The following is an 18,315-nucleotide window of genomic DNA, read 5'->3' as shown; positions in this document are numbered from 1 at the left end:
AAGTATTGGAAAGTTTACAGCTTCCCTGAGCAACCTGATCGGCACAGAAGGGTGTGCATTTTTTGATGAAAAATACATGGATTGTCATGAGCAGTTTTATATTTTTATATATATATATATGTCTGCATCTAAAATGTCTGAAATTACTATTATGATGAGCTACCATCACAATGAATTTAAGTAATAAAGACAGTGCAGAAAATACTTGTAAGTTGTGTCTGTATGTGGCAGTGGCCCAGATTAAATAGGTTTCAGATCTGTATTCTGTTTTGTATAGATGTTGCTTGTTACTCAATGGATTCCTGGAAACATGGATTTTTTTGTATTTAAAGACTACTTGTGTTAGTTTTTAAAACGGTTAAGATAGGAATAGATTTGAGCAGCCATTTACTTTAAATAATTCCTTTTGTGTGCTGTTTATTATAGATTCAAGATTTACTTATTGCAAAGACTATGAAGCTTAAAAAGTTCTCTCTCTTAGGTAGAAGAGCTGATGAATGCACTGGAGAAGACTAGACAAGAATTAGATTCTACCAAAGCCCGTCTTGCCTCAACACAGCAGTCTTTGGCTGAAAAAGAAGCCCATCTGGCTAATCTGAGAATGGAGCGAAGAAAACAGCTTGAAGAAATTCTTGAAATGAAGTAAGTACATTGATTTCTCTGATTTCTAGAAAAATTTAAATCACTACTTTCTTGCCATAAGAGGATGGGGTTTTTTCTATGGTTTTTCTATGTATGTGTTTAAGTTCTGAATCTTAACAACTTCTATTATTTGTAAGTCTGCTAAATTCCTTTTAAAATACGGAAATGCAGAAGTCTTGATTTTAGAAGTACTCATGAGTACTGACATGAGAAGAATTTTTTGGAAATTCCTGAAAATACGTAATTGCATGTAACAAATTTCCTTTTACATGTTACATGCATGTTTTACACGTAACTAAAAATATCAGCAACTTCCAAGAGAAACTGAGGGTCTAAAGCCCCATCTTTCAGTGGGAATTCTATGTTGGAGTTTCTGTTAATGTCAAATTTAAGGAAAGGGGTTTATAACTTTATATGGCTGGTGCAAAGTTTATTGCATTGATTTGGTTAAAAACCCACACAAACTCAGAAGAACAAAACCCTATTTGCATACACATTATCACTATGTATATAGGCACAGAATGAGAAAGGAAGATACACCTATAATTTAAATCTAACTTCCTACCCACAGGAAAGGTAAATGTCTGTAATTATGGGATATTAAAGCTCTGACTTATCTTTAAAATTGGCAAAAAAAGAGTGAACTTGTTATGACTTGGCTAGGCTAGGAATTGTGTAGTTAACACTCACTCAATGAAGAAAATTCACAGTTGTAATTTCAAAACTGTTTTATTGAGGGAGGAAAAACAACCCCAAAACACTTGAGCTCTGTATAACTTCAGCTAAGTTGTTGTAGATATCCTTACATAAAATACTAAAGGTAAATAATCAGAAAAAATGTTTTTAATAATGTTGTAAATAAGACAAAGTGGAAATGGAGGCATATGCTTACTAGAGTGTTCTAAAAGTAGGTTTTTTGGAAGGGCTGCCATGTAATATAGGTGCAGAAATACCGTAATGCAAGCATGAATGTTTCCAGTGAAACCAGAAGAACAACTGCTTTTGTTTTTAATGTGGTCTGTATCTGTAAAGAAAAATGGGAGCACGTATAAATTAGAGTAGTATGTGATATTATATTCTATAGTAGATATTTTTTTTTTTACTTTTTTCCTTTTATATGTACATATTAATTCATCTATGAAACTCATGCTTAGTGCAAGGGTATTTCATGTATTCACCTCTTTTCTGTATACTGCTTTGGGCTATTTCTTTGAGTTCGTTCTTGTTTTTCATTGTAATGGTAAGGGTGTGGTTTTGAAATCATAATTATCAATTCTAGAGCAACATCGGGGAAAAAAAAACACTCCAGTATCTTTAGTTCTGTTATTGTGGCTTTTTTGGCTGGGTACACAGAACCTTACAGAACTGTGTAAGGCATGTATCTTCAGTCTGGGAAGTGAGGCTGGCAAAAACTGGTGAAGTTTTAGTTCTCTTGTGATAAAAGCTGTCCAGTTTTATGAATAAAGGGCTGAGTGGATGGTACTAGTCGTGAAAGATCCTTTATCAAAGATCCAAGTTAGAAACAGTTTGGATTTCAAATTGTGATATAGACATATAGTGTGTTTTTACAGTATAAATTTAAGAAGTAAATAGCAATATTAGAAGAAAAATTTAAATTCACATCTAAAAATTAAATTAGTAAAAATTCCTGGTTAAATGTGTGTTGTTGTCTTTTTCTTTGAGTAGTCATTAGTATTGTTTCTTTTGTGAAAGACTTCTTTCTTATTTTCCTTTAATTTTGTAATTGTTACTTTGTTAGCTGTGCAAATATGTAGACTTCTCCATTATTTTTCTTCTGTCTTCAAGAGAAGCCATTGTTCATATAGTTTTCATTTTTAATCCTGAACTGGTCTAAAATTCATTTGAAGTTCTAAGTTAATAACAAAACCCTTCTAACCTATAATAATCAAAGACAGTTAATTAAAATGCATATTTCTTCCAATTTAGGCCACAGAGGATTACCTAATCCTCTACTAGGTGGCTTTCCCAGCTAGCTCTGTGTCATTACCTGTGTCTGATGATCTAACTCATATACAAATCACTCCCCCTGAAATCTATGATTCAGCTAATAACTTAGAATTAGAATTCACTTTCATTAAAAAAAAAAAAAAAGTATTCTATTACTGTTTTTAATTGTATCCTAACTTCAGTTTGTGAAATATATATATGAACTTACATATGTATGAACATAATATATATGAATATACTTATTAATTTTTTTATATCTGTCTGTAGGAAGGGCTACATGACTCCCATAAAATATAAATTAAATGTAAATATTAATTTCAGATTTTTTAAGAAGATATACTAAACAACATTAATAAATACATATGTATCTAATAGATACATAATTTGTTAGATACATGAATTAATGGATACAGTGGTTGACAAGAAGCTCAACCTGACCCAGCAATGTGCACTTGCAGCCCAGAAAGCCAACCGTATCCTGGGCCGCATCATAAGCAGCATGACCAGCAGGTCGAGGGAGGTGATCCTCCCCCTCTGCTCTGGTGAGACCCCACCTGGAGTGCTGCGTTCCACTCTGGGGCCCCCAACATAAGGAGGACACAGAGCTATTGGATTGAGTCCAGATGATGGCCACAAAGATGATCAGAGGGTGGGAGGACAGGCTAAGAGAGCTGGGGTCGTTCAGCCTGGAGAAGGGAAGGCTCCAGGCAGATCTTACAGCAGCCTCCCAGTACCTCAAGGGGCCTGCCAGAAAGCTGGAGAGGGACCTTTCACAAGGGCACGTAGTGATAAAAAGAAGGGGAAAGCTTGAAAGTGGAAAAGGGCAGATTCAGATTAGATATTAGGAAGGAAATATATTACTGTGAGAGTGGTGAGACACTGGAACAGTTTGTCCAGAGCAGCTGTGGATGCCCCGTTCCTGGCAGTGCTCAAGGCCAGGCTGGATGGGGCTTGGAGCAGCCTGGTCTAGTGGAAGGTGTCCCTGCCCATGGCAGGGGGTTGGAACTAGGTGCACTTTAAGGCCCCTTCCAACCAAAACCATCCTATGATTCTATTAGTAAATGTATTTTAGAAATAATTCACATACTCATTACCATAGTTTATTTTTTGAAATTGCTCACTAAGTGTATGACAAACTTTATAAATCTGCTGCATTACAACAGAATATACTAAATATAGCATTATTTTTTTTTATAAATAAGGTGTTCTCAAAAATAGATTGTAGACGTTAGCAAAGACCCAGACATCCACTGACAGATGAAAGATAATTCTGTGTTGTAGTAATATACTAAAGAAGTGTGCTTTCTCTGATATTTTAAGATAATTTATTAATTGCAGCATTTACCATAACTTCTATTTATCAATTTTTAAATCTGAGTGATTACACGTTTTGTCTGCTAACTTCCAGTTAAATAGACATGAACTGTGAGTTTAAGAACATTTATGATGATTTCCTATGCTTGTATTATGTTCAAGTTCCAAACATAACTCTGCATTCTAGGCACATCTGGCTGACATTGCCAAGATCCATCTTAATTTACTGGCTACAATCAGTTGTCAGTTTTAGATAACTTCTTCAGTTGTCATTACATGTTCCTATATACATTTAGTTATTTAAGGAAGTTTAGAATAAAAATGGATAGCAGCTTAATCTTGTTCATTATCTGGTTGGTCTTCTTGAATGGGAAACTAGATAAGTACCCATTAAATGAAAGGTAATTTGATGGAAGGAAATAAACACCAAGTTATTCTTAATTTGATGCCAACATGTGAAAAAATAAGATTTATTTTAAAGAATTCCAAAGTGTTAAGTTTGGAGAAGGATTTGCATTTAAATGTTAGTTTCTAACGATGTGATTTTTTTTTTTCTAAATGTCTATTAAAAATATTACTATATTAGTTCTGGAGGAAATGTCTTTGTTATGGTCATATTATTTTAACAGTGCACACATAACTCATACTGACATTAATGGAAGTTACTCATACATGTTAACAATAAAATGCAGCATGTGTTCAAATCCATCATTTTGCCTAATTGTCTTAATGCTTGGTGCTCCTTACGAGCATAAAAAAATAAATGCATTTATACATTTTTTTATTTTTAATAATGATCCTTTAAAAGAAATAAAAAATCTGTATTGCATAGTGTGACAAAAGGCACCTTAATGTTTTTTAAAAATGTGTTTATCATCCATAGCAAAGTTTCAATTGGCCTGTACTTAAAAATCGGTAGTTAGAAATATGTATCAAGACTGCTTTTTCCACACATTGTTTTTGTTTTCTGAGAGTTCGTAAGGAGCACAGCCTACTGAGAACTTCACAAGGCTTGCCTAGAAAAGCTTGTTCATTTTGTAATGTGAAGAGCTTGAGAGTAGAAGAAGTTTCTGCACTGTGATGTGGTGGAGTTTTTTTCAAATGTTTCAGAAATGCCATATTTGTGGAGCATACTTTCATGACCACAAGGCATCAACAGTGCTTTCATGGAGATGTCCTTTCCTATATGGTGGTTCCTTCCAAAACTCGAAAAGCTGCTTGTAACATAATTAGATAGCTGTGTAGACAGATAAATGAATATTTATAGAATATTAAAATTGCTTTTTATCTGTATGTGAAATAAATGCCTGTCCTTACGGAAAGTGGGTTTTACTCTGGGATAGATAATCTTTTTAGAACTGGTCAGTTATTTTCGATTAGAAAGATACACAGTTTGACCTGGAGAGTGAGTAGTCGTAAAAGAAAGTTTAATGGCATGTGAAGGAAAGATATACAAATTATAATCACTTTTTTTGTGAGTTCAACTTGTAAATTATATGCATGTAGTCTTCAGGCTGCAGCCACTGAGGTTAAAAACAAGATAAAAACAGCCCTCCCCTCTCAACCCCTCAAAAACTTTGTTATCGAAACAGGGCTTTCTTGGTTAAAAGCACTTAAATGAATTTTCTGTAGTGTTTACTCTACTCTAGAAATATATTTAAATACTTTTTTTTTTAAAGGAACATTATTTCATTGTGGTTTTGCGTTAATTTGATGATTTTTCAGTGATTCTTGCCAAGAGTTTGAAAGGCAGTTTCCTTGCTTTGATAGAATTTGTGCCATCACCTGTGGGTATTTCTAAATCAGGTTTGTTGGAAGTGACTTTGTCTTGAAATTCACTACAAATTTCCAGGTTATATGTTTTCACTTATGTGCAATAAATAGATTACTTCAGTAATGAAGTATTAAAGATCTCCTAATAAAATAACCAGCTACTAGTCCTTTCATTCAATAACAAAAATAGAACATCGCTGTGTTGTCCAAAGCAAATTTTATTTTTCAATTAGGCTTTTCAGTAAATTTTCTTACAGTGACAGAATAAAATTAAACATCCCTTCCTTTAAGAGGGTCCACTATTTTTTTGTCTGAAAATAATGACTATTACTTACCTCTGTTTTTCAGTATATTTACTTTATTCATTTAACAGCACCTGTGTACAGTCAAGGATGAAGTATTTGTGGGAAGAAGGGGATAAAATGTTTTTTCCACCAAGCATTCAGTCCCACCAGCTGCCACTCTATAGAAAAGTGCTGCACACATACTGTGCTTTTACCTGCTGGCTTGTGGTCCAGCTGCTCTGCCAGACAAGGAGAGGGCACTTGTATTTGCCACTAGATGCCAGTCTCGGGTGCAAGACCATGGTGTGGATTTGCCTGGTGCAACAAACTGAGCATGAACAGCTTCACAGAGTAAGCAGAAAGCTTGTCTTGTTCCAGGAAAGTGAATGTGTCTCGTCTGTTTGTCTGTCACCTGGTCTGACTGGTCCCCTCCTTTTTAGTGCAGGAAATTCAAGCACGGACAAGTATACAAATGGCTTCAAGTGGACTTTTGAGGGTATTGCAGGGATGAAGAGGGTCTTAGAATGGATTCTGGAAGTCAGGAATCACAGCCTAATGGGAAGACTGTGGAAGATGTAAAACTGGAGAGTCACAGTCAGAGTTTGTAGGGAAGTCAAAATGCTTTATGAAGTACTAGTGGCCAAAGTATAAGGAAGTTTACCATTCATCTGGCTTTCTGCAGAAATACCCCCTTTTTCCATCTATAAATTTAACTACGGTAGAAGTTGGGGGTTTCACATCTGTGTAGCAGCTCAGCAGGAGCTGTAGCTCTGACAAGGCCTGTTGGATGTCCAGGGAATGTAGACATGTTTCTAGCACCTGGACAAATCAGCTCATGTCCCTGCCTTACATTCTCCTATTACTGTTTCCATCCATCACCATCTCAGACTGGCACTTGGGGAGGGAAAGGGAGAGGAACTCAACATATTTTCCTTTATTTATGTCCTGATTACTCCACCCCAAGAGATTCTGTCACCCACAGGATAGTGGTTGCACCCGCATTGCAGTGGGTACAGCTATGGTCAGAATTGCTTCTGAAATCTCTGTGTGAATAGTAAATCCAGTGCATCTGGAACATTTCAGAGTAATTGTGTATGCAGTTCACCTGTTCAGGGTGCACACAGGCCAGGAGCATGACACTCATTGACGGGAAAATCCCTGATGATATTGTAGGGACTCTACTTGCATGTAGTAATGAAATTAATTTCCTTTTTTGGGTTCTTCCATACAGCAGCAAGGATGAGGAAAGCAATATAACAAGGCTAGGAGAAATTGGCAGGGTGATTTAAGGTTGGAATTACTCTGAAATCGCTTGGAACTCACTCTTTAGAGCCGCTTAAAAGGATAGCTTCCCTGTAGAAACTGTCTGCTTTCTTTGTTACAGTGAAGCACTGCTTTCCACTTGCCCCCTTCTTTTCAGAAAGGAAAAGGAAGTAGGTAACTGGTTCTTTTGCCTACACTGGAAACTGAGGTGATTAACTAAAAGGTGCAGGCAAAGATGCTTAGTTTATGCTCCTTTGTAAAATGCTAGTGTATTCTAAGAAGAGCCAGCACCTACCATGCATATAGTTCTAGGCTAAATAAGTAGTAGTGGATATGTGACATTAAAGGATACTCTTTGAATTTAAGTTTAAGCAAATACACTAGAGTCTGATTTCTTAGACTACTAATGAAGCATTATTTTGAAGGTAGGATCATTTTAAATTTTTTTTTTCTATTTTATCAGCTCTAATACAGCCTATATTTTAAGAAAGATAGTTATAATTTCTCCAACAGGAATTCTTTAACATATCTTTACTTCATTTGTTAGATAACAGAGTAGTATATAAATAGCTGTGGAGAAAAAAACTAATTTTCAGAAATTTATCAGAGGGATTATTTTGACTTGGTTAAACAGTGGTAATGTATGCTATAAACATGTTCAGTGAGTGGAGAGCAAGTTGGTTGTCTCAAAAATTGTACCATTTCAAATGTAGAACACTAGACTGTTTTTTAGTAACCTGTGGATTGCTTCCATTTAATTGTAGGATTCATGCTGAGAGTGTGGAGAGTCATATCCCAAGTTAAATACAAACAAAACAGCAGGATGTTGATACAACTGTAACTTCCATAGGAAGTAGTTAGAATGGTAATGTGGTCTCCTTCTAACTTGGGTGGAAAGTCTCTTGTGACTGCTTTTGCCCCACAGACCTGTAACACAGCATGCCTTGACTAACATTTTTGACACCAACTTGCAAACACCATAAAGATGAGAGAAACCCAAATGAAGGCTTTGTTCTCTGGAACAGAAGCTTTCTTGACTAAAATGAAGAGATGTTTTTCTTTTGTAAACAATGAAGGGGCACAAAGCAATAAAATGTTTCTCTCTGTGAGAACCGAATGAGTGAACTGTTTACTTGGCAGAGCGCTTCTCTTATTTAAAGACATATGAGTGTCACCAAGTCCCCATTTACTTGAGTCTTATATATTCAGACTAAATGATAGTATACTTTAATTTTATTTTATAAGATTTGTGATGTTTGAAATCTCATCAGCATGGGATGAAAGTGTGCCATTTCTTTTCTTCATTTGTTCTTACTGAGGTCATAATTTACTTTTGAAATAGATTGTCACCTGCTACTGAAGGTTAGTAAGATCAAATTAAGATTTCTCTGAAACTTAAATTTAGAGGCTGTATTTTGCCTGCTTTTATATGGGTACCCAAGCAAAGGAAGCAAAAAAAAAAAAAAAAAAAAAATCTTTTCCCATGTTTCCTTCCCCTTTAGACAGTGGGAGAGTGTAGTAACAACCTTTTCAAAGTTCTTCCCTCCCAGGAAGGCAGTGTCTTCCTCTCCACTATGAAATGGCAGCAATACTTATGTCACAGAAGCATTGTCTGAGGGCAAACCAGGAGTTCAAACATATTCCAGACAACACATATTATGCTTATAATAAATAAGCATACTTTTCTGATCTAGAAAATGGGTCCGGATTTTAAACGGCTTGTTTTCTTCATCTCATAAGTACTTTGACTTTAATTACCATGTGTTCCATGAGTAGTGTTGTGAAGAAAGTATAGAAATATAATCTTCTGACTCTGTAATTGTAAAAATGATCTTCCAGGTTCCTGTGATCCATGTGGTTTGAGGCATCTGCCAGGTGGAAAGGGACTTTGGTGGTAGTTGCCGCTCTGTATCCTAGTAGTGTATTTTTCTTTCCGGTTTTATTGCCATTATTCTCTCAACATTCAGGTACGTTGCCTAAGTAGAAAAATAACAGTCAGTGCTCCAGCAAACATTTTATGTTGGAAATTCCACAGTACTTCTTAGGGGTTTTATTCCTTGACAGCTTTCCCCAGAACCTGAATGGTAGAAAGATCAAGGGGATCCTGCAGCTGCTTTATGAGGGAGAAACTTAAAGTCTTTTCACTCTGGGGAGGGGAAGGGTATGTTTGAAGTTTGCAGAATCTCAAAGGCAGGCATAAACTGAATATAGATCTGTTGTTTGCCAGATGCCCCAGCATCAGGAATATCAGGCACTTGCTGAAGTTAATCAGTGATCAATTCAAAAGAGAGAAGTGCTGCTTTATGGAGCGGTTGGTTGGTGACCTTCTGGAACTTGCTTCCACAGAGGGCAGAGTGGCATCAGCTGGTTCAAAAAAGGGTTAGAGAACTTCATGGACAAGAGGTCCATAAATGGCTGCTACTTTGTACTCTTTGGCTGTTCTTGAACTATGTTCCTAAAATTTATTTTCTCTCTGAAGTATTAGCTTTTTCCTCCAACTTTGCTCCCTTACACTGAAACACACATAGTTAATGATCAGATGATTTCTAAAACTTTTTTGTTTTTTTGAGAACCAGTTATATTGTCAACTAATACATTCTGGAAAGATTAAAGGCCACACTTTGAACAGCCTTTTGCATCTTCTGTTGCCCTATAGTGTATAAGTGGATTGACAAAATGAGACAAGTGACAAAATGATTATTTTAATGTGCAGGTTATAAGAGTGAGATACAACAGTTACATGACATTCTCTAGTGATTGAACCACTTGGAATTAACAGTGCTTCAGGTTTACAGGTGTCTCAAGCTGCTTGAAGGACTTTGAGATGCAGAGTATTCTAGTTTTCTGAAATGAAGTGAAAACTGAAGAAACAATTGCAATTGAAAGTCAAAACATTTGCTTCTCCTCTTTTTTCCTTTTTCTAAAAATCAGTCTCTTTAAACTAAAATCCTTTTCTTTTTTTAATTTATAGATGTGTAAAGGTTTAAAATACATCAGTTTGATATATCTTGATTCATAGCATTCTAAATTCATGTGAGGTGGAGAAGTATTCAGAAAGGGACAGTGATGAGAAGGATAGTATATGAAAGTGAGAAGGGACTATGAGTTAGTAGTCAGTGAAATATGGACAGTGGTGAAACAAAGAGGGCTGTACAAACCTGAAGAATGAAAATCCAGGTCTGGACTATTCCAAAGCAAAAGTGTAGTTTGAAGTATGTTTCTTTTTCTAGCAAAGCTTACTGATTTTATCTAAAGTTAAAATACTGGGTTTAGCAATATTAACTTTTTAGATAAAGAAGAAAAAGTTTATGCTATCTACTAAGTATTAAAATATTGTCTCACTTCTATTGTACAACTTTTTTAATATAAGAAAATAGAAGCAACAAATTAATTTTACTGGGAGAACAATGCTGTGGAAAGAAATTGTACTCTGTAATTACTGATCTTGGCAAAGTTATATATGGTTTGTTTTAAAACTGCCTGAAACATGCTTTTATTAGCTAAAAAATTACTAATGATAAAAATGATGAAATAGGATGGCATTTATTTTGAAGTTCAGCCAGCATGGGAATGTAGAGGCCTCCACCTCTGATAATATACTCAAAAGAACAAGTGGCTGAAAAGACAGAAAGGAAGGAGTAGGAGGCTGAGAGTAAAAGAGGAAAGAAAAAGTTAGGCTTCTGTTTCATGAATATTTTTTTTTTTAAGCTGACTGAATTACACCCTTGTCTACTGAAACCCTCTTAGTGTAATTCCCATTGGCCTCCGTGACACCTAGGGCAGTGCTGATCAACTGCAGGCTCCCATATTCCTAACCTCAGCCAACTGCATATGATTCTAGCAGATGTTTCTCCATTTTAGACCTCAAAATATGATGGGTCAGGGTTTTTTTCCTTTTTGCAGTGGCAAAACTCACATACTTGAGACCCAGGACATTCAAGTCAATGGTAGGAATTATGAGCTGAGGATCTCCCCAGTGGGATAATGCTGAACATAATGTAAACGCAGATATTTGAAAATGGAGAACCAAAGAAATTTAAAGGTTTGGATCATTTAAACTAAATCACTGGATTATTGTTTGATATTGAATCAAAATATAAAATGTACTTAGATATGTATATGATGAATTTTTATTATTAGAAGGAAAAGGTCTTACAAAGTCAAGAAAGAACAGAGTCAGAAGCAATCAAACAGGAACAGCTTTCTTAGTGACAGAAGGGAAATTTCAGTTAGCTTTCTCTACTTTCCCGTTACTTCTTAGGTGCTATGCAGTAAATCTGCAGCCTTCTTCCTGTGCTTCCTCATTCTTTCCCCTCCCCATGCCCCCAGCAAACAAGTACTTCTCTGTGTGCTGTGGAAAAATAAATTTAAGTTCCTATTGCTTTGTTTCCTCAGATTGAGTCCTCTCGTGTGTAAAAAGATGCAAGATGTACTTGAAGTTTTGCACTCTGATGTCTGAGAGTTCATTAATGCTCTCCGATGTGCATTTTCTAATGCTTTGTAAGGTGTGTGTGCACGAGACAGTCTTTCTGCCTGTTAGAGCCTAAGTAAGATTTACTCTTATCTAACTGAATTTATTGTCATAGATATCTCTGCCTCTATCTTGAAATGAGTCAAAGCTTTTTTGTCTTTTGGGGAGGGAAACACACTCATACCATATTTGATATCCAAGAGAATGTCACACTACTTGCGCTGCTGGTGTTTATGCCCTCCCACTGAACTGTGTTTAGCTTAGCTATTTAGAGTATAAGCCTGACACGACCGGTCAATAATCTTTATTAATACACTGCCAGGCATAATGGGCTTCCATCCCTCATTGGCCATCAAGCATTACTATAATAAAGAAGATGATAATAAAAACATGTATCATGTTATCACTGTCAGCAATATCTAAACAACGTGAATGTGGAAGTATTGTAGTAAAAAGGGAATTATTCAAACATGATTGCTAAAATATGGCATAGCACACAAAAATGTGCTAAAGCACTGACTTTCTAATGAACACCTCACCTTTCAACACTGTCAGTTTAACAAAGTGACAGAGCATGACTTATGTGATGGCAGTAGAAATTAGGATGAGCTTATCTCAATTTTCTCTGTGAACAAACGTGGTTATTTCCACACTGTTGTACAGCGTATCTGGGTATCTTAGAAAAGAAAAGCCTCATTTAAGAAGGTACATTATGTAAGTCTGTGCTACATCTTATAGTTAAGCTGTTGTGTTCAGGATAAACATCACCTTAAAAGGACACCTTGGCTTGCTTCCTGAAGTGACTTCAACTGAATAGATAAACTTTTCAAGGTGAAACAAAAGCTTGGTGACAGCACACACTTATGTAAAATATTGTTAGTGGAAAGATCTTTTCAATTGTTAATAAAGAGAGATGTTGCATTTGTAGAGAAGGTTGCATAATTCTAATAGGACTATTGTGCTTATTATGTTGCATTTTAGTATTTAAAAGTATATTGGGAGATGCAAGTGAAAGACTTGTATATTTTTTTTTCCTCATATTTAATAATGAATTTTTCAAAACCCATCCGATTTTAGTTTTGTGAATACGCAGATACTAAGGAGGGAACTGTGATTTACTGGCTTAGGTTAGAAATGTAAAAACACTTTTTTGTGGTTAAAGTCTTCCCAGATTCTAACCACTCCTACCTCAAACATGTAGTTTATCTTTGTTGCATTCAAGTCTGACCAAAATTAGGCCACACAGGCCTCTGAGGATCACCATATTGCTAAAATCATTCTAGTTACTAGGGCCTCTTCTTTTTTGCTTCCCAGCAAACTCATCTTGCATTCTTTGAAGACTAGCAGACCTGTTTCTCATCTTCTAGGTGGGATTAAAAATGTAGATTGGTCTATCAGAGGCAGTCCTTGAATGTACTTTTTTTTTTTTTTTTTTTTTTTTTTTGGGTTTTCAACCTCCCTGAGCTTTATGGTTATGAAACAGATAGGTACTGAGGAGAAAATGTCAAAGGTAGGTTTTACATGATAGGATAGGTAGGTCACATCTGTGTGCAACATAGAATCAAAGCTGGCCAGGTATCCGTGTAGCTAGATACTTTCAAATCCTTATGTTATGAAGATTGTGAATATAAATTATTGAACAAAATTCTAATTCCGCTTAAATGTATATCCATAAGAATGACATTTTGTATCCTGCCTTATTTGTTTAGGCTGGAAGAGTTTTGGGTAAAATGGAGTCAAGTGTGAGCATAGGACCTTATCGCATCAATTAGTGAACAATAGTCAGGGGACTTCATGGTGGTTATATTTAACTGTCTGCATGCTATGGCAAGCTATGTCCCAAAGACTGCTTAGGAAGGAGAGATGCAATTAATAGGAAGAATGATCTGAACTTTTAAACCCCCTCACGGTAAAAGCTCCAAAATAATGGAATTTTCTCATCACTATTTAGGGGATATACTGTGTTTGGTAACTTAAGAGTATTTTTGTGAGCTGGACAACCTCATCCAGGTCTTGTATGACTACCGTGAGAAACTCTTATTAGTTTTCTGTGTGGTCTGCAAACAAAAAGGGAGTAGTTCGTGTCTGTGGGGTTTAGAGCAGGAGCTGGTGTTGGGACTAGCGTGAGTTTCAGTAGCAAAAAAGTAGAGATTATTACATAACACCTAAAGAATAGAAGCCCAAGAAGTGTGGTAGATCATCATCTGACATCCGGCAACCTGATACCCTCCTAAGAGAGTGAAAAATACTCTGACATTCATCAGCTTAAGGTAAAGACTTTTCACCTATTGAAAAATATTTAAACTTTCAGCACGCATGAAAGAAATGTGAGTGCTTTCCAATTTTGTTTTGGGTGCCTGTTACCGTCCTCTCCCACCTGGATTATTTTGTCAACAACTGAAGGAAAACTGGTGAAATGAAAACAGTGTGTTTTATGGGCTTTGTGGCTATGCATACATGTGTACCACCCAGCTACCCGCTACTGCCCCTCCAATCAGATCCCATCTTAAAAAAAGTAGTACAAGGATCCAATCAGGATGAAAATTACCTACGGTATTTTCACAGTTGTATTAAGCAATAGAATTTATATTTTTTTCTCTCAGAAAGATCTCCTTTCAACACTTCAATACTATGACGTTTTGTTTAGTCTAATGCAGGGTTTTGTTAGTATCTAGCCTAAAAATGAATCTAATTAACAGATGAACTTAGGAAATCCGTACTGTAATTTGGCAACTAAATGAATGTGGGATATCAGTATATGACAGGCAACTTCCACTTAAGGCTAATGTAACTATTACCTCATTAGAAGTGCAACATTACACTCTTCAAATAAAACCTTTATTGAATTTAAAATATGTATTTGACAAAGGACTAGCTGAACTTACTTGAAATTGGCTTTGTGAAATTATGCTGCCTTTATTGATACTGACTAGCTTTATAAATGTTTATCTTAATTATGTTTTATTGTGATTAAAAAAGATTGCAGATACTCTGCCATTGCTGTAAAGTGAGCTGTTGAAGCTTTTTTTGTTGAAGATGGGGGTAGGGTACAAAGAATAGTCCAGCTCCAGAAAGGAGGCCCCTCACAGGCCATATGAATCCACTTACATGTAAATTGCTTGTCTATATGAATTAAGGTGAAGGTTATGAAAGAACTGCATTTCTGTGTTTATTGTAGGATTTTTGACAGTCTCTTTCCTCTTTCAAGTAAATTTGGCTTAAGTCCACAGTCAGTACAGTTTTAAGTAAACTCCTCTTTTGTTACATTAACAAGGTTATAACATCACTGAGGCAGATTTCCAGCTGCATGAATTGAGGCCTAAGCATGCAGGCTGTGGGGATAATTAAAACCTTTAGGGTGGGTGAGTTAAACTACCAGCTAAAATTGGATAAAAGGCTAATTGTCCATAGCAACATAATACATGTTTCTAAATACCTGTGAAATAAAGATAAATTTTCATGGTCTTTTAATTCCTTTTTTGAATGCTCAAATGCAGAATACATTTTAGGGCAAAACAAACATCAAGAGTAAGGCAATAGAAACCCAAAGAATTCTTTCCCAGATATTGTTGTATTTAAGTTATTAATTAAAAAAGAAAATTATTTTGAGAACTTCAGTGATTTTCTTACTTTCTTTACAGTACAGGAAGCGTTTTTGTGTAGGAAGTATGAGCCTCACTGTGTGATACAGTATATCGGAATGGACTGGTTGGTGCTTTGTCAAAATTTGTCATATCTCTTTTCCTTCCTCCTTTTTTTCATTATTAAGAGTGGAGTTACATACCTTTGGTGACCTTCAAGAAGATGACATAGAATCAGGCAAGATGATACATTACCACAAAGTTAAAAAAACAAAATGGGTTGTAATGGCAGCTTGTACTGAACTAAATGAATTGTGAAGGCCCATTTGTTATTCATTAGGAGAAGCAGAGCAGATTACTGTTCTGCCTTCGTAGGGAGCCTTTAAACTTAAGGTCATTTTACACTAGTACCCTTGTGGCATGGACAGCATTTAATACATTTTTAACAGCTTTTACATTTCCATGGTTTGCAGCAGTGCTGGTTGAATCATTTCTGTAATGAAGGTGTTTTAAAGTAGTTTAGAGTTACTTTGGGGGAAAAAACAGGAAAAAAAAGAAATAATTGGGTTGATGAAGTGACTTTATATACTAAAGAGCTAAGCATGCAGAACGTACTGCTATAAAGTAATGCATGCTGATTCCCACTACTACAGAAGTACATCCCTGGGGAACTGTGGGGGTTTTTGTTTTTTTTTCTTTGGTGGTGTTTTTTGTTTTGTTTTGCTTTTTTTATTTTTAAACATAAATCGATCTATAGTTGTTTTTTCACAGTGCTCATTCCTTTGGGAAAAGAAGGTCTGAGGACAGAAATTTAAGAATACTTTTTGAGCTATTTCTGAGTTGCTTGGAATTCTGATGGAGAGCATTCAAAATTTTGGCATGTTTTGGGGAAGTGTAGCCTATTAACTGTCTGTCATAACCATTGATGTGGCCATCTAAGGAACGCAACATAAAATGAACGTGGAGTGGAGGGTAGAATTTTGCTGATCAAAATAAATGTTGGGTATTTCAATACCTCTCAAATGGTTCAGTGGTGCTGTGGAAACTCAAAGCAGAAAGGTAGGTACCAGTATGAAACAATCTGAGAATAATTTGTCTGAAAGTGCTGAACAGATCTAAAATTCTGTTAGCTTGAAGAATGATTTATAACTCTAAAGAAAGGGATAATAACACCAGTTTAAGGAGGTAATCATTTCACGAGCTCACGTTTTATTGTAGACGATAGTCTTTCATTTGCTACATTTTAATTATGTTGTGGATTTAATGTCAAAATCCATATTACAGTGACTTTATTTTCGTTCAGAAAATATTAGAACACAAATGATGCACTGTGTTTCAAGATTTGTTTACAAATAAACTTAATTAAGAAAATGCTAATTTATATGTATGATGGTTCTCTCCCAGCAGCCAGTCCACCCCTAATTTCCTTTTTCTTGTTTAGCAGATTAACAGCATTCATTCTATACTTCATTGCAGATGGCTTTCACTAGAGTTTTTTCTGTTGATTTTACTATTTTTTGAGAATAGATTTTGACAAAATACATGTGGCTCACAACCAGCATATGAGGAAATAAAAAATGACTCATTGTTTGACAGCAGAAGTATTTTTTTCTGAGAGTTTGAACAATACATATTTTAAAGCTGAAAGGCTATGCATCTTTAGAAAATAGTAAGCTCTAAGTAACATTGTAAATATAAAAATGATTGGTTCTATTTAATATCAGAGAGATGGTAGCATGTTAGAATCTGTGAGCTCTAAAAATCATAGTTCTGTTTGGACTATGTGTTTTTTCAATAAAATTGGATTCTTTTAATATAAGTTTTAAATGTTCAATTGCACCAGTATTACTGATTTTTCCCCTAATAGAAATATTTGTCCTCTTTTACCTTTGCACTAGCTTCTTGTGTTCATTTCTAGTTTGTGAACTAAAGCTGTTTTAATAAAAACTAATCTCTCTGTTTTTAAAAGTTCTTCACACATGTGAAAACATAGACTGTCAATATATGTCCATAAAATATATTGAGCGTTTTGTTTGGTCAGAAGATGAACCCCATCACTTTTGTTAAATTGGATTTCTGAATATGCAGTGGGGGTACTGTTATTATCCCACATCAAAGCAATATCCTAAGAAAGGCATAGTGCCACTATCATTTGTAAACTCACTAATGAGAATTATAAAGAATTATAAAGAATTCTGTGAAGGCCATGCATACTTGCCATAGGAATTCTGAACTGGGGTATAGTATAAGTTTAATTTTATTTTTTTCAGGCTAAGTACAGGTAATTAATGATAGCTGTATTTCATTGCCTGAAATTGGTGTTTGTTTCTTTCTTTAGGTTACCTTACAACTTTGTCATGTTTGTAACTTGTTAGAAATGTAAAATAAAGAATTTGCTAGTAGGAGCAGAGTTCCAATATTTGGGCTATCTTAATTATAAAATACTAAGTAACCAAGAAACTTCAATGTCCCCTTTGTAGGCCCTTTAAAGTGGGGCTGTCTCCTAAGCTGAGGATCATACTGTCCCCAGTTCTGAAGCTACTGCTGTGCAGTACTGAGTCAAGCACCTCTTGGGTTGCCATTGCTTGGGCATCTTAGCATTTTCAGACAGATTTTGAGGCAACTGTGATCAATAAAATATCTGGTAGCTGGAGCAATTCCTATGTGTCTCCAGAATGTTCTTTGCATTGTGTGACATTAGGAGCATTCGTGTGACAGTAATATGCCAATTGAGGCTTACTTAGAATAATTCCAGATGTTTATTCTGTCATTGGAAAGTGATATATTTAGTCACATGTTTTGATTCAGGCAGGAGTTCCAGACTTTGAACAGGCTAAAGCACCATCCCCACCCCCAAAAATTACAATAAAATCTTAAATATAGGCACGAAAGATTGGTATCAAAAATTCCTTTGAACACTGATACTGTTTGAAGTGCTTAGACACTGTATGTTCCATTTACAAAATTGTTACCTTGTGAAATGCTTAGACACTGTATGTTCCATTTACAAAATTGTTAC

The 18,315-nt window shown here is 35.5% G+C and overlaps 1 protein-coding gene and 1 long non-coding RNA gene across 13 annotated transcripts in view; one reads left to right on the top strand and one right to left on the bottom strand.

Annotated features, from left to right (window-relative positions):
* Positions 1-18,315, top strand: part of ERC2 (ELKS/RAB6-interacting/CAST family member 2) — a 481,052-nt gene that overhangs the window by 310,588 nt on the left and 152,149 nt on the right. For all 12 annotated transcript variants that reach the window (XM_080384963.1, XM_080384960.1, XM_080384958.1 and 9 more), the window contains one exon: positions 482-642. In XM_080384963.1, coding sequence (XP_080241089.1) covers positions 482-642 — 161 coding nt within the window. The remainder of the gene's footprint in view (positions 1-481; positions 643-18,315) is intronic.
* LOC308062864 overlaps positions 3,724-18,315 on the bottom strand; it is a 39,652-nt gene continuing 25,060 nt past the window's right edge. Inside the window, exon 2 of the long non-coding RNA XR_013927730.1 lies at positions 3,724-18,268. This is a non-coding gene — a long non-coding RNA (uncharacterized lncRNA). The remainder of the gene's footprint in view (positions 18,269-18,315) is intronic.

This window comes from Falco punctatus (assembly GCF_963210335.1).
Source record: "Falco punctatus genome assembly, chromosome: 4".
Classification (NCBI taxonomy): Eukaryota; Metazoa; Chordata; class Aves; order Falconiformes; family Falconidae; genus Falco; species Falco punctatus.
This window is presented reverse-complemented; position numbering and strand designations above follow the sequence as displayed.